The sequence below is a fragment of the Apteryx mantelli genome, chromosome 1, assembly GCF_036417845.1.
Source record: "Apteryx mantelli isolate bAptMan1 chromosome 1, bAptMan1.hap1, whole genome shotgun sequence".
Lineage (NCBI taxonomy): Eukaryota > Metazoa > Chordata > Aves > Apterygiformes > Apterygidae > Apteryx > Apteryx mantelli.
The window spans coordinates 183,004,976-183,027,969 of NC_089978.1; the positions used below are offsets into that span (position 1 = coordinate 183,004,976).

A 22,994-nucleotide genomic window follows, 5' to 3' on the forward strand; every position below is an offset into this window, starting at 1 on the left:
TCTCCCCCCCTTTCCATGCATGTCCTCCGGCAGCCTCACCTCATGGTACCCTTGCACCTTCTCTGCTGAATGCGTCCAGGCTCCAGGCAGCACTTGGGGATGTAACAGAGATTAAGGAGGTTCATACGAGCACCACATTCATCTAATGACACAAGGCTGCTGTTTGCAGAGCACTTTTATTAGAAAAAGAACATTAGGGAAAGGCTGTATAACAAATATCCTCTCTCAAGTTTCAGTCAGAATTCTTCAAAAGTGAAATGTGAGGGTGTTTTTTGTTTTGTTTTACAAACATCCAAACATTTTTAACTGATTTACATTTATTTTTATTCTTTTTAGAGCCAGAACGTCAGGACTTCATGTTCTGAAGATTCTGTCACTATCTAGAATGAAATTCTATGATTGAATTTCATATCCTAAAGGATCAAGATCCTGGTCCAGGAGCATCAGAGAAGATTCCCTCAGCTTCTGTAGAAGCTTTCGGAGTTCTTCTTTTGAAAATACCTGAGAATAAAAATACATAACAAAAGGTATAGTTATTTGCAATGTATAGCACCAATTTAAAAAGTAAATGGTGGTTAATTAAGTTACTCGGTGTTTTGGATTTTTTTTTGTTTTCTTTTAAGACAGTGTCAGTAACCTGACATTTCAGAATGGCTTTCAGTAAGGACTGGAAGCTAGTGGTGGTACTCAAAACCTGCAAGTAGTTCTCAATAACTACTAGAAGAATCATTGGGAATCATCCAAGTTTTATTTTCTGGTTATTACTGTCAGGAATCTTAAGCCAATCCATGCAAATGCATCACAGTCTTTTTCTTAGCCTTGGTGGATTTTTTTTTCAGATTTCTAATCCTTGGGTTTTTTTTTTTTTAATTAAATATTACTACTTTAAGTGATTTTGTTTTGGGTTGTTTTTCAGGTGTTTGGGCAGAGGGGAGGTTAGATAAACCAACTGCTCAGAAACACAACCTGCTTATAAAGTTTTCTGACATGTAATGAAAAAAAACAATTACAATTCAACTTATTTCAATTCAATAGCCCCCTCCAAAAATCAGTAACTGCAATACTCAGAACTACTTGTCACAAATTTATCAACTTCAAGAGGGCAGCAGCGTCAGAGTTAACTCTGATTCTGTAAGTCAGTGTACAAGAAAATCCTTTGCTACTACAGGGATGGGGACAGATTAAGACATTTAAGTTTAGGAACATACAGTGTCTTCCTCTCTATATAATTTTTTTTTCCTCCAGAGTCCAGCCACAGAACTTTTAATTTGAACTTAAGCTGTCTAGAGTTCTCAGTAACTCACCATATAAAGCTTGTGTCGCTCAGAAGAGACTGTGTCAGCCAGCCTTAGGCACTCCTGGTATTGTCCAGTACTATGTAACACTGTATGCAGTAAAAAGCACATCATTGGCAGACACAGCTTTCGCAGCAAAATCATCTGATGTGTTCGTTCAGGGTCGTCCTCAGCATCCTTATCATAGTAAAATATATATTAGTGTATGAACATTTCCTTCAAAAAGCAACACAGTATTATCTCCACATAGCAGTAGTGTCAGAGGCAAAAATTGGACTAGCAAGCCTATAGATCTGATTGATACAGCAACTAAAGGGGAAGAAACCTGTAAGGGGTCACAGCAAGACAGAGTGAATTACAGTTGAACAGACAGCAGCACACTGAACTAGAAGACGACCACAAAGGTACAACTGCATAAAATCCAGCTCTTTGTGGTCTATGCTGTGATATAAAAATTCATTTACCTCTCTAACATCAACCATCCATCCTCCATCAACAAACAGCAACACATTGTACATTTTCTCTTTCACATCAGCTGTAAGAGCATCCAAGAGACCTTTCCAAATACCATAGTCCATCTGGCAAAGAAACAAAAAAATTATGTACTGCAGAACAGGATAATTTCCAAGATCTGTTTTAACATAGTATTTTCACCCTAGCGTACACCAGTTTGGCACAACTCTAGTTCAAAAGAAAATCTTCAGCCAATGGCTAAAACCTAAAAGCCAACTGCTAACAGCCATTTACATGCTTGCTTAATTCCCTGTAAAAAGTGTGTCAAACAGGTTGTTCAGAAGCAAAGCCATTAGAGCATTAGCCATTTTAAATGACTTATTCTGCCATGGTTATAAAACAAATACTTGTCTAAACTGAATACAGCATATTTATACTAACCAGATATATAAAAAGAACTTTTTTGGGGGGGGGGGGTAGGGGTGGTAGTGGGGTGGGGGAAGAGGGAGGAGCATTTAATTTCTTTTTAGAAAGGAAAAATAAGACTGCCTCTTAATCGCAAATGATTTATAATAGACAACAGCGTGAAATTTTACCTACCTCATACTTCTTTTCTTTATGTTCATGGGCCACTTTCTCAGTGAAACTTGCTTGAGGTAACAAAGAAGGCTTCTGTGGAGCTGAGTTCATGTGTTTAAACCAGTCATTGAAGGTTTCATGGGCTTCCTGGATTGCATTAGAAAAAGTGTTTGGATGTTTTGGACTCATTTATGTAACTATAAGAATTTCATTAAATGCACAGAAGCCCATGTCCTTTCAAATATAGAAAGAACCTCACTATTTTGTAAAAATCTCAACTACAGGGCATCCAGCAATCAGAAGTTAAATCAAACGGATAAGGCTTAAAATTTCACCATTAAGGCAAAGCCAGCATTATTTCTAAGTAATAACTTGGAATACAGCATGTTTGAAACTCACCAGATATGCCCGAATACATAAGTGTTCTCTTATAGCATTGTCATCTTCAGCTGGAAGCGGAGTATCCATTCCCTGTTCTTCCCATTGGTTATATATTTCTGCTATAGAGTCTTGGGGAATCTTCACAAACACATCTTTTGCAGCTTCATGTTTCTTGGATGCTATAAGAACATGAGTTGAGTATCAACGGCTTTGCAATTTCCATAGTTTATTTATAAAAACTGACAAACTATCACAATTAAGCCATTATGAGGTTAAAAAAAAAAAAAAAAGATAGATCATACCCTGCTCTCTTTACTATATTACCCATACTTTTTAATGGACTAGATTCAAAATTAATTCATATCTAATGCCAAGAGTCAATGAGAACAAAACCAGCATTTAAAAAGTTTACAAAATAGTATCTATGAAGTTTAGTACCCAAGAACTTCCTCATGATTGCATTGCTTTGTTTAAGTGCTTCTGCCCTCTGTGCAGGATCAAATACAAGCCAGTCAATTACATCTATTTTCAAACGATCCGCCTGTAAAAGCCAACATATTTATTAGATTCAGTAACACTTCAAGCATACAGCTGATGTTAAATACACTAAATCTGGTCATTGAAATACATGAGTTCGAGATCTTTGCATAGTATTATGAAACACTAATAAGAGACAGCTTTAATCACAACTTTAGTATGAAAAGATTAGGAAAAAATCTCTCCAGTCTAGATTCATCTAAAAATCCATTTTTAAGTATACCCAATATTTTCAGACCAAGGGACCAGTATCAACTCTCAAGAATTTTTATGGATTACTGTGCATCTGCCTCAAACTCTACTATGAATACGTTGTAAAAAACCCATAGTTTAATAGAAAGCTTACTACAATCTCAGGAGTACCATCAGTCTGTAACCACAGTTTGCTAACTGTTGCACTACATAAACTGCCTATTTGGCTTAGAAAGGCTGAAAGAGTTTGACTTTTCACTGAACAGGGAAAAAAAAAATTCAAGTTTGCAAACTATCCCTTCCTTTTTAAACAGTACTTTGGAGAAGAAATGCTAACTGCTAACAATCTCTCATCACTGAAATACTGAATTGCATCCAACTGACATTCAACGGTGACAATTCGTCAATTAAGGCAACAAAAGTAGTAGCTAGAGTGTGTGCCTCAAGCATGTAATAAGGTACATCTGAGATCCAAAAGACTAATCCTCATTGTAATTAGAAGCTACAATAATATCCTACTCTCAGCTGCAACATATTTTTGTCATGGTCATCTCATGCGCATCATCTCTACTTATTGTTTGCCTACAGACACACTGCAGTGTGACACAGTACAGCCCAGAAGGCCAAGGAGATGTAGAAACAGAAGCTATGAATTCATTCCTGGTCACTTGGTCACACAGAAAGGGTGTTTCCTTGGCACATAATAAAAATAACAATAATAATAAAAAATACACAGAAAAAAAAATCACTTATGGTAAAGGAATCTGTACTCACAATCCTGCCAGCTGCAGTATCTGCCCTACAAGATGTACTCACCTCTGTTGTTCCCGTATCTAACATATGATCATGGTGACTGAATTCACCAGCATCCTTCTTGCGGATGTTTTCAACAACAGTTTTTGTAATGGTTGCAACATCCAGACCTAGGTTAAGAGAGAATTACGTAACAGTGATCATGAATTTAAACTTGCCACAAAGTGAATTTCAGAGTTCGGTTGTTGATCATATTTCTTACTGCTAGCAATTCTTACAGGTCTGTTCATACTCACATTGCCAGACTGAATTATAGGCTTTTGATATACATAATTTATTGCAGGCATTTAGAAGAGTGATATCTAAGATTTTAAAGAGAATATCAAACATGGGGAAGAGTAATAAAAAATAACTAATAAGCTTTTCAGTCTGTGCCAGGGGACCAGTATGTATGTATGTTTGTATACACATACACACACACACACACACATAGACATATACATATGCATTTGCTAAGCCCACTAATTCCTATAATCTTCAAGTAAAAGGAAAGAATGTTGGCTATAACAAAGACGTATCAGAAGTTCAGAACAGTCTTTTAAAGATTCTGAAACACTAACTTATACCTCTGAAATCTTAGCTAAGTTTTTACAAGGAAATGGCTAAAAATAACTGAAGAAAAGCTAGACGGTGAAGGCTGCAGTAACAATTTCTTTGTGAGTTTTGAGTGGCAGAGAGGCCTTGTCAAACAAGGGCAAAGTGAGCTACTTCATTAGGAGTCCCTTTGAATTTGATGTATAGGCCTGGAAGGGAGATTACAAGTAATGCAAACCACCACAGTGCCTGAGAAAGAACACCGTAAACATGCCAAAAAAATTAACACATTCATAATTTTATCAAATCCAAAAAAAAGTGCATATTTTTGCCATTAGTTCCCTGAACTAAATAATATGGTTATGTAAAACTTCAGAGCACACATTTGAGACAGGTAGCTGGCTTTTACTTCCTGTTCTGTTTCGACATGGTGCAGAGGCAAAAGTAATATTTACTTTAATTTAAAAATAAGAATTGCAACTCCAGGTTGTAGTTAGAAAACATAATACACCTACTCAAAAAAAGTGATCCGCAAACTAATTTTATTTAATTGAAAAGTGAAGAGAGACAGGATGGAAACAATTCAGTATCATCCTCAGAGCTAGTTTTGCGTTAAAGACTACTGAATGACAACATAACCCAGGATAAATAATTGACACTTAGAATATCAGCATATCTCACCTGCTTCTTTTGCTAATTCAAGACAGTGGTGGCGCTGATCGCTTTCAGTAACATCTTCTAAAAATAAAGCATATTGAGCAACAGCTAGCTCTGGGGGCAAGTGGCTAACATAAAATGCTATTAAATCTGTGTGCTTCTCTGATATCATTCGCTGCAGAATAAAAAGCAAGTATTAAAAATCCATACTACATCCCCGTATGTAATCACGTAAGTTATGAATATTAAGCAACATGTAACAAACATTTCTGATTATTTTGTTCTCATATAAAAAAGATTCCACTGAATTCTCAGCTTCTAAACAGGGATCAATAAAACTGGCTCTTATTTAAGCATTGCTAACAGAAACTCTCTATATGCAGGCAAACTTCCAGGCATCTCTTAAGACGACAGCATTAACTACATCATAGCTCTGTCAATCTTCTAGTTTTTAAAGTGTCCTTTTCTTCCCCCTTCCTCCCCCTTTAAAGTACCTCAGAGAAAGCAAAATACACTTGAAATCTTACCTGAATGTAGGTCTTTAGGACTTCAACAGAAACTTCCTCCTTATCACAAACAAACAAAAATTCATTTTTAAATGAGATTGTTTTTGGCAAACTATCATACTTTGCAGATTATCACTACTACACAGGCACAAGGTTTTCTGCTCATCCATGCTTCAGTAATCAACAAATTCAAACAGCCTCAGCTGGGAAAACTGCTTTTCTTGAAGAACAATTTAGGAAAAAAAAAAAAAAAAAAAGAGAGAGATGTCTTCTGATTAAAATAGTTAGTGTTCCAAGGATTTTATTTTTCAGCAACTAGATGTAGTTCTTACTCTACAGTCTAACTGGAAAGTTAGTTTTTGTGCCATATAGTTGCTAACAGATAAACTTATGATGGCTTTTTTGTTAATCCTTCCAGCTTACCGTATTTTTTTTTTCACTTGAGAAATCAAGAGTCAGGAGAACAGATGACTACTGCAGTGTGCTACGTGCCCTATTTTATCACACAAAATTTTTATGTTCCTATATACAGGAGTGATGGGGAGAGACTCCTGATACCGTCTGGCTCACCTGTTACTGCCAAGTATAGTCCAAGCAACTGAGACTGCTTTAGCTAAGAATCAAGCATTTGTTACTGTGAAGAACTATTATTTTAGCTTGATATGGATATCTTGCATCTATGCAGACTTGTATTTATGCCAGGGCAAGTGGTGAGAGCGATACCACTCCTGCTAAGTTCTAAAAATTAAAAACAACATTAAATGAAGTCTATTTAGAGCCCTTGTTCAGCCTACAAGATGGTATCCCTTGCTGCAGTTAACAGTCAGCTGAGAATCTAAAGCCATTGTCAGACGCTGCAATGTATGAGTCATAGTTCACAAAATAAGCAAGGTTCCAGCCCATCTTAAGACTTTTAACTGATGTAACAACTGCTGACTTTCAGTCCTATAAGTTTATGTACTGCTTTCATATTCCCTAAAGAGGTTATTTAGAAATAGAATGGAACATGTTCAGCAACAGCCAACTTTGATTTTCATCCGCAATTTGGTTTCAGTCCTGATCTACTGTAATCAGCCATACTCAGTCTATAAGCTGAACAGTGCTAAAACCATCCAAGTGGATTTTTGCCAAATTCCCATAACCATCCCTAATACCAAGTGTTTTAAACATTCAATAAAAACAAGCTCACATTCTGAGATCTACTGGTAAATTCACCTATTCTCAAGGTTACAGAGGCAGTAATCAACAGCTACGCATCTTCCCACAGTGGAATTCATCTAGGAGATTCCACCTTTTTTGCCCACCCCCCACCCCAACATATGCTAACAACTAACAACTCGTTCTACGCTTCTCCAGCTTGAAGACCTACTCTATCCAATTGTGATTCTGGCTAAAAAAGGCCCCCCTAATTAGCTAAATGAGAAGTGACTGAGAGAAGTTCAAACAAGGGAGCAAAGCAATGATTTTAGACATGGAGAAAGAGCGTAATACCTTTGAGCTGTGCTCTCATCAGTTAATGCAAACACACACTTGCTTTTGGCAGAAACAGGTTATGTTCAGAAACTCATTTGATATATAACTGCTTCTAAATCTGAAGGTAGCAGAAATGGAGATCATCTAATTATCTGTGATTGCCTCAGAAAGGAGTTATTGCAGCTACATGACCCATCTGCTTACTTATCACAAAGAGGCTAGGTAGCCAATTAACTGTACTTAGGATATATTTGGAGAAAATTTGAAAGCTTCAGCTGGCACCGAAAGGAGCCAGTTACCTCAAACTGAAGCATTTATGAGCTCACAGCAATAGGTACAACTCCAAGAACTGTGTCTAAGATCAGGTTATATACAAAGCATCTTGGCTGCTATGAATGCCTAACCTTGAATTCTGAGTCCTTCTCAATAGAGAGCTTATGACTGGAATACACCGTCCTTGGAAAAAAAATTTCAGTCAGTACAAGCCGAATTGGAGAGGAGGATGAGGCTCTTTTCTAATTTTGTCTGTTGCTTTTAGGCTTCAAGATCAGCAAATACACTATTTAAGCATACAGCTCCTCATCAGCCTAGTAGTAGTTTAGCATCATTGAATGCAGTTTATTTTATTTATTTACATGCATGCATTTCTAATCCAATGAGTGGATACTGCTATGGCAGCAAATCAAATACAACTGAACTTACTTTAGTCTGCAGGCCCAAAGTGCGGAAAAACAGAATAAGATGTGTCATGAAACGAAAGAGGTGTCCCGGGAGCACACTTCTGTCTTTTGAAAGCCATCTGTTGAATTCTTCCATCAAACCTGTAGTCAGCAAGTAAATGTTTATATTAGCCACCTCATGGGAAAGGCAGAAAAATGCCTAAGAAATTTTTCAAAACTATATGTCTATTCAACAAATGTATTTTAGCCTTAAAAGTCCAATAAAGCAAAACAGCATCAGTTTTGGAAAGATTTTGCTGTTTGGTTTAAACATCTGCAGCGCGTATTTTGTCACTTCTCAGAAGAAGTTACAGCGATGTTCTCACATACATTCCAACACATTTGCATGGTTTCACAACTGCTTTGAGAACTACTTTGTATGTCAAACTGCAGAAAGTCACTGTAATTCTTGAATAAAGTAGTAAGCAGTTTAGTTTTTAGGTGGAGTTTGCCTACTTTGCACTCCTAAAACCCTTTCACTTTTAAGCTTCTGGAAAGGTCACTAGAAATAATGTAGTCAGTTGACATTTAAAGATCACTTAAGAAAAAGCTCACCATCTACATCTCCTAGTATAATGAATTTCTGAATTACATGGTAGTGTTCTTGATTCTCCTCTATCACTCTCTGCAGAGGGAAAAAGAAAGTTCAAACTTTGAATAAAAATCTTGTAGTTTAATGTATAAAGAAAGAAAATTTACAAATAAAGCAAAACTTCGTTAGGGAAAAAAGCTATATTATTTCAAAGGGTATTCTGCACAAAGCACAGGAGAAAATGAACCTGCTATCCGACTGTCAAATTACAAGAAGAATATTGACAAACTGAAAGAAAGAACCAGAATACAGATCTACGGAGTTAGTACTACCATGTAAGAAATCTAAAGCTAATGACTTTTTTGCTTTGGAGAATAAATAATGTTGTTACAGAAAATGGATTCTATAAAGTCACAGAAGAAGCAACATGTGTATAAATCCTTGAAGACAAGCCCTGTGAAATTTCTTTAAGGTGGAAGAGAAGTTTTTCTGTAGAGGAATTAATGCATGAAATACGATACAAATGCACCTTTAAATTTCCTACATGGTGAGGATAGCACTAGAAAGGCAGCTGGGTGTATCAGTGGCTAACTGCACTGGTCTGTAAGTTGCCTGTCAAATTAACAATATGAAGAATGCTATTTGTCTCTTTTGTCAAATAAAAATCAAGCTTCAATTTAATCATTACAGAATTATCAGATGAGTCACATATATTCCATCTTAAATGTGTTAAAAGTAATGCAGAAACACAGTCTGCTTAACCAAATAGTCTCCTAAATGCTCAGAGAATTGAAATATACTCACAAACCTCCTATAAAGAAAATTGCATACAATCAATCTTTAAACATTTTTATTTAAGTGTTAAATAGAGGATTTATTTTTTCTGCTTTGTATGTCTGACAGCACTTCATAGTCAGCTATTTCTTTAGCACAGCCAGCTAGTTTGGCAGATCCAGGACAAGACAAGATCTGTGCCTTTTCATCATTAAAAGGTGGCAGCATATGGAAAAGTCAGTTATAATTAAGAAAGTACACATTACAGAAAACCTCCAACAGATCCTTCCCTGTGCGTATTTGCATGATCATTCCATTAAATACTGGAGTAAAAAGTACAACCTAACGGATAGTTAAAAATTGTGAACACTGAGGAGAAACACTGTAATTAACATATACCTTTTTGTCTGTTGCCTGAAGTTCTTCAAAAACCTTTTCTGAAGTCCAACTTCAAAATAAGAGAGAAAGAAGAAGGAACAAAAAAATTTAGCTTGAATATCATGAAAAGGTCACATGGATATTTCCTTGAATATAGGAACATAAATGTTACTTAAAACTTACTTTGTTTCTAAATAATCTCTAGGGAGTTCTTCCATCTCCTCTACAGTTATTACCGAAGTAAGGATTTCCTGCTCTACGAGGGTGTCCACCATGACTCTGAAATATGCCCAAACAGTATCTTCCCACGTATCACAAACTGGAAGAAGCTACATATTTAAAAGAGCAAAAATTAATCAGAGATAGAGAAATATCAGAATTTGAACACAGCAATTGTAATTTAGGATCAGATTTCCAGGCCTCAAAAGAGGCTAATACCTTGAACAGCAGCCTTTGCTTTTTTAACCCAGGATGCCAAAAATCTGTTCACTGCATAATGCTCTAGTTCCTTGGTTATTTTAAAGTCAAAGGTAGTCAAAAGAAATAGCCCTATGTTCCTTACACATGTGGCACCATTCTGACCCCATACCCAGTCTGACACCACTTACCAGCTTAGAAAACCCATCCAGATGAGACCTATTCACTTTTCTGCCAGGTCATTTTTCAACAGGATCGCTTTGCCTTATTGGTTAATGTCATGGCTGCACAAGTCACAGTGCAATGGGGAATGGTGAAGGGTAGCAGCACCACCTTGAAGTTTTTGAATGATCTTATTGTATTCAGAAACTAAAAGCATACCAACACAATGAAACCGTTTGTTTGGATGTTTAATTCTCATTGTACCTCTAAAATAGAAAACAGGAGGTTTGAAAATCTCAGTTTGAAAGATAACTGATCAAGCTCCCAAGACAGCCTATATATAATGTAATTAGTAACTCCCTTTGAAAAAAAATCTAAACCTTTACATACACTTCTCTGAATTGGGCTAGACTCTTTCAGCAGTGAAACCCTGGGACAAGAAGTTCCAGGGACAACACTACAGTTCGTGAAAAGTTTCTCTTACAGTAATTTTAAATTGGATAAACTTCTTTTGACAGAACAGAGGGACATTTAATGAAGGTAAACTTCTTCTCTATTCCATATTTCTGTATAATTTTACTAAGCCTTCTTTTCTTCTATAAAAGAACTACCACATTTTAGACTTCAATGAACAAAACTGAAAGTGTTCCCTATCCCCCACCTTCCTATTTTCAGAATTAACTTTACTTCTACTGTATCATTCCAAGATAGAAAAAAAACCCAAAAACAAACACACAAAAAACCCCCAAACAAGCTCCTCATGTAGGAGCTTACCACTGACAAATATAAAAGCACAGAAATGTTTCCAATATTATTGTATGGAATTTTCCTCATGCTTCTTAATAAAAATCCCTAGGTAGGAATGGGAGACCTCAAAACACATTTGGAGAATTAGTAGTAGTAAAAAGAGATAACTACTTAAAGATATTTGACAGAAAAATAAAACCTACTGACAGTGAAATCTGGTTACAGAATAATCTTTGCATACGCCAACTGGTCTAACACTTGAGACTTAAAACTAGACAAAACACTGACAAATAAAAATACTCTGCATAGGCAGGAAAGTGACTATAGGAGCTCTTAAATAATACTGAAATAGGGAAGAACTAAAACAACAAAATTTGAAATGGTTTTACTGACAGCTAGCAATAATAACAAAGGTCTATCAAGTATATTTAATTAAGGTGTGACAATCCTATAGAGATAATGCCTGCTAAAGAAATATTGTTTACTAGATTTTTTTTAAAAGTACATTAATTGCAATATTTCTGCTATTACTGTCACATACAAGAAAGAAAACGCACGACTACCAAATATCACTAATAGGAGGCTTGACATACCTGTTTGAGATTTCCACTGAGTGCTGCATAGATTGCTCTCTCATATCTATTGAACTGCTCCTAAAATAAACATTTAAAAATAAAACTTCGAGTGAAAAAAAAAAAAAGCTTTTTTTTTTTTTCTATTCACTTTAAATTTTATTAGACATTAATCCACAACAAAGTGTTCCATCTAACAGTTTCCAAGAACTGGAAAACCACAGCAACAGTGGCATACATCAGGAGCCAACATAAGAATAGCAAATGGCTTCCCCTTCAACAACATCCCCTTACAGCTCATCTGAAAATTTTGTACTGACCTGGAAAGAAAGCAACGTTTTTCCTTCCTCATTCAATTAAGTCAAGATGAAAGTCAAATACTTAGTGTCAGCAGTTTCAATTTCACCCCCCCCCCCAAAAAAAAGTCAGCTTTAAGACATTTCCTAAGCCTTAAAAATTGGTGCTGATTATGCAGATTTTTCACTTCAATACATAAATATATTTATTTCAAGAGAAGTCCTCTTAAAAAACACTGATAGCAAATCCTATATGCAGCAAACACAAAGGATAGGTTTACTTAAAAGCATGCTACTTAAGTTTAAAAAAAGCTAAATTTGTACATTAATACCAAGCAATTCAACATTATTTTACCTCTTCAGCCATACGCCAACAACTTATTTTCCAAATGCACCTGTATGGATTCCCTTGAACAGGTTCCAGCTCTTTTCCTACATGCAAAGGATATTTTAAAAAGCAGCTGCTATTTAAAAAAAGAGAAATCACTAAGTAGTTAAAGCCTGTTTCCTGTTATTAACCCAATCTTCAATCCCTTTGGAAGTCTTCCCAAAGGATCTCGATACTTCTGACTAGATTACAAGGTGTCTTTTCAAGGAAGTTTGGGAAAAACACATTTTAAATTATGGTATTTTAAAGCTTAGCTGCTATTTAGCCTTGAAAAAAATCCATGTTTTTGACCACAACGCACCTACAACATTCACATTTAGAAAACCCAATGTTAGCAAGTACAAGATTCTTAATAGGTGTATGAGCTTCTAATAAATGCCAGATCATTGCTTCAGTGCTGCTATTTTCCATGCCTCTGTACAAGGGCATGCGCCACAGAAAAAAAGGCATGACAGCAGGTTAAGTAGGCATATGCAAAGCAAGGCTAGGACACTTGCAAAGCATTCAGGTAAAATAAAAGGATGTAGCAAAGCATTATGCCCTCCAACCCCAACTGTGCATAGCATTTAGACAAGTTTTTAAATTCTTTGCCAAATCCTGCAAAGTCAGAAGCAATGTACTGTGTTACAAATAGGACTGTGGGCAAGAAACCTTGGAACCAAGGAAGAAAGGTAATTTAACACTTTCCAAGTAGCTTGAAAGTATACCTTTTTCTTGCATTTAAATTTGCTAAACTTTAGTCCTACTACACCTTTCTCAAGTTCTCTGATACTAGATAAAGAGTTCAACTTTTGTAAGTCTAAGCAACAAAATGTTTGCTAGGTGGTACAAGTCAAATGTGGAAAAAATACATAATGAAACATTATATGGAGACGGAGAAGATCGTCTGGAATTCCCCGACATTTATTTCCTAGTCACTATACTTGCTTCTCAAAAAGAAAGCGTGAAGTTGCATGTTAGGCGGATTCAGTGAACGCACACCCTCAACTAAAACTTTTTCATATTAGTTTTTACATATGTTGATCAGATATGATAAAAATATTTAGACACATAAAAGGCCTTTCAGATGCAAAGAATTATTCCTCTTTGCCAGAGCCAGCTATCAAGAGAAAGCTGTCTGTCCTATTCTTACATCTACTTCAAAGTGCACTTGCGACAGATACCTCCATTTATGTTAGGATCATGATACAATTTCCATCCTTCCAAAGTTGCAGCTCTCCAGGCCTGACCACATCGTTTGCACAAGCGCTGTGCCTGAAAAATAATGGATTTTCTCACCAACCGATTTCAAGGTAGCAAAAGCACCATCTTTTCTTTTAATAATTTAAACACTATTGAAACAGTTAATGTATGCAGAGACACTATTATGCAAAAAAATAAGCATACAAAGAATCCAAAAATAACTAAAAAGTTTCAAAGTAAATAAAATTTCAGTGTTTTCTTCACTAAATGTTTTCGTTTCTCAGTCAATAGGTACTGTAGTATGTTTCTCATATTGCTATCATCTCTGCTAGTTTAAACAGCTGTTCCGCATCCTTCTGATAAGTTTAGTTTAAGACATCACCTTGCTGTTTAGATGTATAATCCATCTTTTCATGCAGCCATCTATTCTTCCAGTTGACATAGGTTTCCAAATCCCTCATGTATTTCTAAAAATCCCCTTTTCCATAATGGTGTTCAATAGTCTACTCACTAGCACAAATGGGTTTATTCAAAGCTATTTTGAATAGTATAGATTGCAGAACAGAAACCATACAAGAAAAAAAAAAAGGCTTGCTTACAAAGTTCTCTCAATCCAACACTCCTGCGAAAAGAAATCAGGTAAATATTATCTAATTAGTCTGACTGGTATCATTCCAGCACTGACAAAACAGTATGAACAATGAGAGAAACTAAAATATGTGATCTTCACTTGTTTAGTCAAACTGCGCTCTCTTCATACTGGAAAGGTTGCAGACATTCAGACATTTTGGGAGTAGTGACAAAAAGTGAATTTAAAGTACCGACAAGCAAGTTGATCTAGTTTACGTGCCGTGTATTACTTACTGCAAGGTAAATGAACTGAGATTCCTCCTTAGTTCAGAGCAAACACTAATCACCTTACCTTACTCTTTCAGTAGTGAGTAAACCACACCTCCAGACATGCCATTATAACTGTTTGTACAATAAAGTGATAAAAATAAACATGTCTTTTTTGCCCCCAATGTGATTAGCTCCCTTCAGATCACATACCTAAGGGGACATTAGAGGAGCAGAACAAGTTGCTCAAACTAACACTATTCCTAAGGAAAGCGTACATCAAACATCTCTTTCCAGTTAAAATTCCAAGCATGTTCCATTCTAATATATCAAGAAAAAAGTCTGTATGATAATCAATTGATTATTAGAGATGCAATTAGGAAGTTCTTTGAAACATCCCATGTGTTTGTCTGGCAGTACTTTTAGTGTCTAGCCACTACAGTAAGAAGTTACATTGTCAAAGTAGTAAAATAAAAGTGCTAATTTTTTACTGTAACATCTGTTTTACACTTGAAGTTACTTAACTGAAGGCAGAATATTTTTACTGATATAGCTGGCCAGCATTGTCAGTACTGATAAGAAATTGAAAACCACAAGCCAAATTTAAATAGAAATTTTAGTGCACAGCTTGGCTTTAATAGCAAGATCTAAATAAGCTAAACTAGTTAACTAAGATACTATAACTTTCTGTGACTTACCTCATCTGTCATTCCTGCTCTGATCAGAGTGAAGAGATACTTCAATAGCCTCCCATCATCTTCTCGATCCAAATCATCGAGTGGCAGTTTCTGTCTTATAGGAGCATCTGGATCCTCCAAGTAAAAAAAAAAAATAATAATAATAATAAAAAATAAAAATAAAATAATAATAATAAAATCACCATTCACCCACAGGATACATACCTGTCTTTTCAGTGATCTCCTGCCCTGCTTTATAATTTGGAGTCATTTTTTCAGGTTGGCAAACAATCTGTAAGCCCTACATTATGTCTAGCATGACACTTCCCTGTCTTTCCTCTTTCATTTCTTTTATGCCTCTTCTGTCACTGCTCCATCAGAGGGAGCAATTCCAGTCCCTCACTTATTTCACTACCTTGTCTTTGCCCAAAACTTCTCATCTTCCAGCTCTTTTGACCTTTAAACATCCTTTCCCCTTCTGCCTCTCCAGCTACCAAACTGAGAAGCCTATTCACAACAGCTGTCATACTGGACAGTCCTTTCTTTCCTTCACTTCCCTCCTATTAGCTTTTACTATAGTAGCTCTCAGAGGACCTCAAGAGGATTTGGTTTCATTGTACTGCTTACTGTACAAAGACAGCATGCCCTTACCTTCAAGGGCTTCCAATCAGTATTATAAGCGTTTCTGCTTAGCGATAGAGTCTGTTTCAGATATAAAAAGTACCAACGAAGCCATTTACTTCACTGTGGTGAATACACCACAGGTACTTGTGCTAGTGAAAATTAGTGACTGCTGAAAGAAAAGAGAAGTCTACATATCCCAAAAGGAACTTCAGAGGTTTCCTGGTTCCTTAAGTTTAATCCACTGCTAATTCCTTCATAACATGTTCAAGCTTCCAATTAAAACCAGTTTCTTTCTTTCATCATCATAATAAAAAGGCAGTTCTAGAATCTCATTCACCTGGAAGATTTAATAATTACAAAATTAACTATAATTATTCTGAAACTTCCACCTTCAGCATTCTCACTGACTGACATCATCTTGCCAGCTAGTTCCTCATGGCCTCACAATTTCTGTACTAATTTTCATCTTTTTGCAACAGAGTATTTTGTAATTTTTAGACATTATTAATAAATTTGGTTGAAGGCTGTGGAAATAATATATATGCTCTCTCTAATCCAATTTATACCTGTTTTGAAACCAAACCTGATTTTTAAATAATACTTACCAACTCTGTTACCAGAGCCCGAGAACTTCCAATGTATGTACTTAACTGTCTCTGCTTTAGGATATGTAATGTGTTCTCCCTAAAAGCAGCAAAATATTTTTGAGTAAAGACATTTTTATTTAAAAAGGATCTTTTAATAAGACACAATATTAAGAGATATTTTTGGCTGAGTAGAATAAGGTTTCAGAAGAGAGATGCTTTGGTTTATACTGCAAACAACAGGCTGTGATACTGTTGTGTAAATGTAAAATTCCAGTAGAAGCAGAATATTGGAGTCAATTCACATAGCTTTTGTTTTCTTTCAAAAGCATCCATTATTTCAATCATTATATATTTAAACTATGAATTGATTTTTCATGAACAAAATTTCCCATTAACATTCACTGTACAGTCAGTCTAGGACAGTGAATTCAACTTAGGATGAACACGATTCCAGAAACCTACATTCACTGGCCCTTAAAACTGGGTTTATTGTAGGCCTCTAGAATCAAAGGTGGGCTTTAGTCTTTTCTGCCTTGAAACCCACCACTGATAACAAAGGTGATAATAATGGTTACTAGTGAAGGATCAATGACACAAAGTAATGACGACAACTTGAACAGGCAAGAATTAAAGCCAGACAAAGAACTGACCACCTTAGAAACATGTAAGATGAATGGTTTACCCAGTGTAAATAACAGGCTGATTAGCACGTGACCATCTATCATCTTTCATTATGCCTTATTAAGAAAACCAAACCTGCACCCAAGTTAGAGATTAAATTAAGTTGCTTTGTTGTTTTTTTCCCCTCTGTCCTCTCCTCCCAAAAGCTATAATTGACTTTTGAGAAGAGCCACTTCAGCAGATGGGGGGGGGGGAAACCACTCAATTTTTACATCTAAGAATTTAAAGAAACAGAAATGAATGAACTGTCTGACTTCTAAAAAGCCACTTTTTAAAGAGTGATTCTGTGAATAGGTCTGAGAATTTTACACTTGAAGGAAGCACATATATAATCAAAGAAAGCCTGAACTCACCAATATACAGATTTTGCATAAAACTCAATATTATCAGAGAAGTCCCCAATTTCATCCTTGGCAATGCTCTCTAGCCAATCTACCACCAGCTGGAATAAAATTAAATTGCATTTTTAAAACAAACCTATAACAAGTAATATTTTAACTGCCTTCCTCCCATCTCTGAATCTACGTGTTAACTACGTGACCAAAGATGTACACATCTTGAGACCATGCCACTCATTTTAAGTATCCAGTACGAATGTTGTTTAGGTGCTTAATCTCTATTTCTCACTAGATGCTGCAGTTACTACAGTGCTACTTATCAGCTTTTTAATCACCCATCATCAGTAACAAAGCTCCCAGTGACAATAACTTTCAGCCTTCTGTCCTCTCCAAGTCAGCCTGAAAAACGTATCTGATCTTTAGAAACTGAAGAGCATTACTTTTATGCATAAGCAGAGTAACATGCTTAGGTGAATACAAAGAAATAAGTATTAGAAACAGCTTAATAAAGTGCACAGAGCTCATATTTGCTATGACTTACATAGCACAGAAGTGTTACAAACATTAAGTGTCTACTTATCTACTTCCATCCTTTTTTAAAAAAATTTTAGTCATACCTGGCTTTGTCGAACAAGTGAATCTTTCTGAAACAAGTTGCCTACAGTTGTCTTTTCACTAGCATTTAAAACCTATTTGAGAAAAAGCTGATTATTACTTCACGGAAAAGAAAACTTTCTACAAAAACATGAATGACAAACTGGACACATACTAACTAATGAATTTTCTACAAGTTCAGAATGCTGCCTTTCACCCTCCCCCTCGTCCCTTTTTTTAAACCGATGACATTATACATCTGTTACATTTGGATGTTCTTTTACAGCATGTGAAACTAAAAACTGTGAGACAGACTGAGAATATAATTCAAATGAATGGCCACAGACAGATTCTACATAGCATATTCATTGATTCCACTGACTGTACTCATATTACTTCAAATCTCATTTATTCTTGTATACTTAAGAAAAAAATAAAAGAAAAAAGGCATTTTCCAAGACCTTAATGCACCCTTAACATGAACAATTGAAAACAAACACCCCCCCCCATCCTTCTATCTGCTCTCCCACATTAAGTTAGTTCTCATTAAAGTTGCAACAAAAAGAACAGACAATGCATTTTCAAAACAAACAAAAAAATCCCAAACCACCCCCTGGCAATTTAGCAGCAGGAATCCTAGTGAAAGCTATTTTGTGACTGAGAAGAAAACAACCACAATCACAAATTTTACAAAGGCAGAGTGACTTGCCTTATTGTTTTATCTTCCTAAACATACTCTGGCAGCAAATGTTGGAAGCACTATTGGCATAGACAAGAAGACTACTGCTAAACCAAGAATACAAAATTTCAGGTTTCTCTCAAGATAAATCATAATCAGGATTGCTAAGTGCTAGACAGCTTGAGATCAAATGTACTTCTTTTAGGAAGAGCAAAATTATGTCTGTCCCATGAAAATATTATCACTATTGATACTTTCTTTTTTTTTAAAGTGGTTACTTCCAGTGGATCTTCCAGGTGTATGGAGAAAGCTTAAGGAGATATAAACAATACTTTTTAAAAAATTTCACACTAATATTTTCCATTTAGAACTGAATATTTAGGTAAACTAACTTCTCACAATATATACAGTTGTTTAATGTTTACCTCAATAGAAATCAAATCAGTCTTATTTTTGTTTACATTCTTTTACCTTTAAATTTTGAAAGCTTGAAAGATTGGAATTGTAGAATAAAATGCAAGCATTAGCTTTAAAATAGATTGCTTAAGAAAAACTTTAGTTTTTCCTGCCCCCAAAGCTTACTGTAATTTCACATGCTGTTTCATCTTCCAGTGCAGATTGTATTCTGTCTCTAGAAATAAAATTGCAAACCATAATGGTTAAAACAAAGCTAGTAAAATCCAGCAGAATGCATAATATTCATTATTTCAATCTGACATGCAAGTGAAGTGCTTAAAGATACCTTTACATTATTACTTTTTTTAACTTTTGCATTTTCATAGAAGTAGGATTGTTTGCAACTTTCATTTCCATAAACAGATAATAAATAGGCATGATTATCAGCACCTAGTTCCATAAACAAATAATAAACAGGTATTTAATTGCTTTGCTCAAGATTCATAATTTCATAAACAATAAATCCAAGAAGAAAGCTCAGTGCAAAAATATAGCATGTGCTTTTCAAAGGATTTACCTATAAAGTGAGGACAACAGTCTCCATGTTACCATCTCCTGCTTGAGAAGCCACAGGACACTGGCAGTTTTTGAAAACTTTTGCTGTCCAGGAGTTGCTCGATAAACTATTTTCCCCAGTATATTCACCTGATGCAAGTAAATTTACACATGGTTAGCATTGCCCACCATCATTTTTTTCTAAGCTGTCACAGTAATCTTTTCATTATCCTGAATGTTCCCTCAACACCCAAGTTCAATTTCTGTCTTTTCGCAATAGGCAGGTGATACTCCAAACCATAAATTCCCTTAAGAACTAAAAATATTGTAACACAGCTAGAGGCCATAAAAAAAGACTGCACCTTTGTTTTGCAAGGCACTGTTCAAGCTCAGGACAAAAACAGCTTATACTGATCAACTGGAGGAAAAAAAAAAATAGGAGGGGGAGTGAAGGCAACCAGTGAAAAAAGTATGTGTTTCCATACACATCAATATCAAATGCAAAGTGAGTCCTACTGCTATTTGTGACAGCATCAGTGCTGTGAGGCACATTATCAGTGCCAGAAAAATGCCCTTTCTTTCCTTTTTAGCTCTGGTAAATGAGGAAATCCAGCTGTTAGTTACCGTTTCTTTTTGGTGAAGCTGTAAATAGTGTGATGTCACCTTTTCTAACTTTTATTATGAAGAAAACTTAGGCAATATGGTCATCTCAACCAGTAGCTAGTTCCAGAGCTCCTACTACTTCCAAAAACAGTCCCAGACTCTTGCATGTTAGGGATAGCCAATTTGTCAGGCATCAATTCACTCACCAGTTCTCAAGTGGAAGGTGAGGAACAGATCAGGGGGAGAGGGGGTATACTATCAAAGCCTTATGAGCAGAGGTAAAAATGCTTCTGTTCGCTTCTTCTATCTCCCTGAAAATACGAAAGAGTTCATGTCTGTTAGGAGCTTCTGGACTGACCTCAGTGCACAGCTGAGAGGCAGCATGAGCGCTCAGGGCTATCCTCAACCCCTTCCCAGAGCCCCTTTAGCACCACCTAAGCCAGTCCTTGGGGCAGTATCCCTCACTCTACTTCTAGCAGGTCCTTGGTAACACATATTCAACCCTCCCTGACCCCACCAAATATTCCAGATGACTTAAAACAATCACTCTATATTCCATGATCTTGTAGATGGTATTCTTCTCAATATTCACAAACAAGAGGAATCACAGAAACCTCCTGTTCCCTTTCAGCTTTGAAGTTCCACCATTTCACATAATAATTGAATTCACATTTACATTCCTTCTCTTTTCTCCTTCCCACTTGGGAACAGGACTATGGTACGCACTTCATTAAAGACCTCAGCATTCTCCACCTCAGCCCCCAAATCAGACAAATTTGTACAGAACACAGCTCACAGCCTTCTACCCAGAATTCATTTTCTCAACATGGACACAGGTGCAAAGTCTCTTAACAGCAACAAAAAAAAATTATCTGCCCTCCTCTCTCTTTTGTGATCAACGCTGTTATTGATAGAAGCATATTAACTCCTTTTCAAACTGCCAACTCCTGTCACTAACAATCAACAGCACATCAAATCAAAAAGTGTGTCTAAAAGCGGAGATGCCTGAAATCTCCTGTTGAAGCCTCTATGGCCAGCTTATTCGGTATGTATTATGGTGGTTTTATTGCTTTCTAGTACAACGACTATATTTATTTATACCTGAGAGAAATGTAAGTACTTTTTATCCAATTCACCTCTATCAACAAAAATATCTGTACTTCTGCTCATGTTTATCATCACTTAGCACTTGCAGCACAAGGGCAGCCTAACTACGCTTCAGAATTTAGCAAGCTACACAATGGGCACTTCTGTGCCAAAGGAGCACATGAGGAAAGACGGATGCTTTTCAATTCTAGCATTCAATGACTCACAAGACTGCAACCAGCTGGAAGATTTAAAGTATCTATGTTTAGCACTGTGACTTCTCAGCTTAAAGAAAAACAGCAATACAACTTAAAGAAGGCAATGAAAATTAAAAAAAGGCAAACGATTTACCTGGTTGTTACAAATACTTTCATACTCATCCACAAGTTCAAAAATGGTAGTTGATGTATGCTTCAAGAAGGAATGCAGAAAATCTGAGTACATACTCATAGTAGCTAGAATATATTTAAGCAGAAAGAAATTTAAGCCATGTTGGTAAAAAACAAAACAAAACACCCTCCCCAAAACAACAAGAAAAAAACACTACACTACAAAAACCCCTTCTGATGACAAAATAGCTTGTCATCAATAAAACTAAATGCAGACAATGAGGATATGAACTATTTATATCCAATTAAGCCATAAGCACTTACCAGCTAAGAAAGTAAGTTACGCAGAAGCTACATGGCAAGCTTTGTGCAAGTCAAATAATCATACAATTTTTGCTATAAAACTGTCCTCTGAGAAAGTTTTAAAAGATAAACTCCTTTATGTATCTCCATGAAACTAATGAAGTGTCTTACATTACCAAAGCATCTATCGACATCTATTGATTGTCTATTGACATCAGGTTCCCCAGAACACACCAACTGGAAAAACTCCAGTAACTGGAAGAAATACTTCCTGAACTTTTGCAAGTACACTGTTCTTGTCATAGAAGTATATCAGCAAAATAATACATAAAAATAAGAAAATAATTATATACGTTTATATATTCTACAAATAAAAGATGTGGTTAATTATTGTGAAAACTTCAAACCATCTTACCAGCTTCCCCAGGATCGTCCTCACGCAACAGTACAGCACTCATAGTTACATCTTCTGTCATATTAGACAGGTCCAGATTTGTAAACATTCCTGTCTGCTGAGGTGACAGCGCCATTGTCCAGTTACTTTCATCCAACTAAAAGCATAACAACAACATAAGGAAAATAAACAGCAATCTCAGACTCCTATAAGCCTCACTCCATTTTTTTTCATTCTATAAACAACTATTTTTGGTATAGAGTTTAAAAAACTCTGAAATGAATAAAGAACTGCCCTGAAATAAGACATAACTGTCTTTAACAAACACCTCTGAAAATGTCAGTTTGAAAATTGACAGGAAAAGGAAATTCTCAATTAATTTATTCAGGAAGTAATTAACCTAGAAGTTAATTCAGTAAAACCTTGAATTTTAAAACACGGTGTATCACTTTTTACTTCAAAACAAATGCATCACTCTATCCTTTCACATTCTATTCTGTGAAACCTTTACTAATTAATGTTGTCCAAAGTGAAAGGAGGCCAAATAATGCTGACTAGGTTGTAAAGCATCTGTGAAAAATTAAACAAAATAGTTAAAATCTGAATCAGAATCATTCACTACAGGCTTTCAATATTCTTGGTGAATTGCCTTAAAACTATTTTATTAAACAAAGCAATACATCTTTAAAATAAGAGAAGGTGTTCAGGAATATTAAATGGGGAA

The 22,994-nt window shown here is 35.8% G+C and overlaps 1 protein-coding gene across 3 annotated transcripts in view; it reads right to left on the bottom strand.

Annotated features, from left to right (window-relative positions):
- Positions 1-157: 157 nt before the first annotated feature.
- NUP107 (nucleoporin 107) overlaps positions 158-22,994 on the bottom strand; it is a 29,755-nt gene continuing 6,918 nt past the window's right edge. For 2 of the 3 annotated variants that reach the window (XM_067313732.1, XM_067313743.1), the window contains exons 5-28: positions 22,292-22,427; positions 21,596-21,699; positions 19,578-19,705; positions 19,187-19,235; positions 17,949-18,020; positions 17,347-17,435; positions 16,331-16,409; positions 15,123-15,236; positions 13,569-13,659; positions 12,373-12,449; positions 11,743-11,802; positions 10,007-10,152; positions 9,845-9,893; positions 8,695-8,764; positions 8,123-8,241; positions 5,969-6,007; positions 5,466-5,616; positions 4,254-4,360; positions 3,147-3,249; positions 2,727-2,887; positions 2,349-2,474; positions 1,760-1,873; positions 1,305-1,472; positions 158-501 (exon numbers count right to left, since the gene is read on the bottom strand). In XM_067313732.1, the coding sequence (XP_067169833.1) occupies positions 394-501; positions 1,305-1,472; positions 1,760-1,873; positions 2,349-2,474; positions 2,727-2,887; positions 3,147-3,249; positions 4,254-4,360; positions 5,466-5,616; positions 5,969-6,007; positions 8,123-8,241; positions 8,695-8,764; positions 9,845-9,893; positions 10,007-10,152; positions 11,743-11,802; positions 12,373-12,449; positions 13,569-13,659; positions 15,123-15,236; positions 16,331-16,409; positions 17,347-17,435; positions 17,949-18,020; positions 19,187-19,235; positions 19,578-19,705; positions 21,596-21,699; positions 22,292-22,427 (2,460 nt within the window). In that variant the 3' untranslated portion in view covers positions 158-393. The remainder of the gene's footprint in view (positions 502-1,304; positions 1,473-1,759; positions 1,874-2,348; positions 2,475-2,726; positions 2,888-3,146; positions 3,250-4,253; positions 4,361-5,465; positions 5,617-5,968; positions 6,008-8,122; positions 8,242-8,694; positions 8,765-9,844; positions 9,894-10,006; positions 10,153-11,742; positions 11,803-12,372; positions 12,450-13,568; positions 13,660-15,122; positions 15,237-16,330; positions 16,410-17,346; positions 17,436-17,948; positions 18,021-19,186; positions 19,236-19,577; positions 19,706-21,595; positions 21,700-22,291; positions 22,428-22,994) is intronic. The other variant, XM_067313753.1, reaches the window with a different exon arrangement.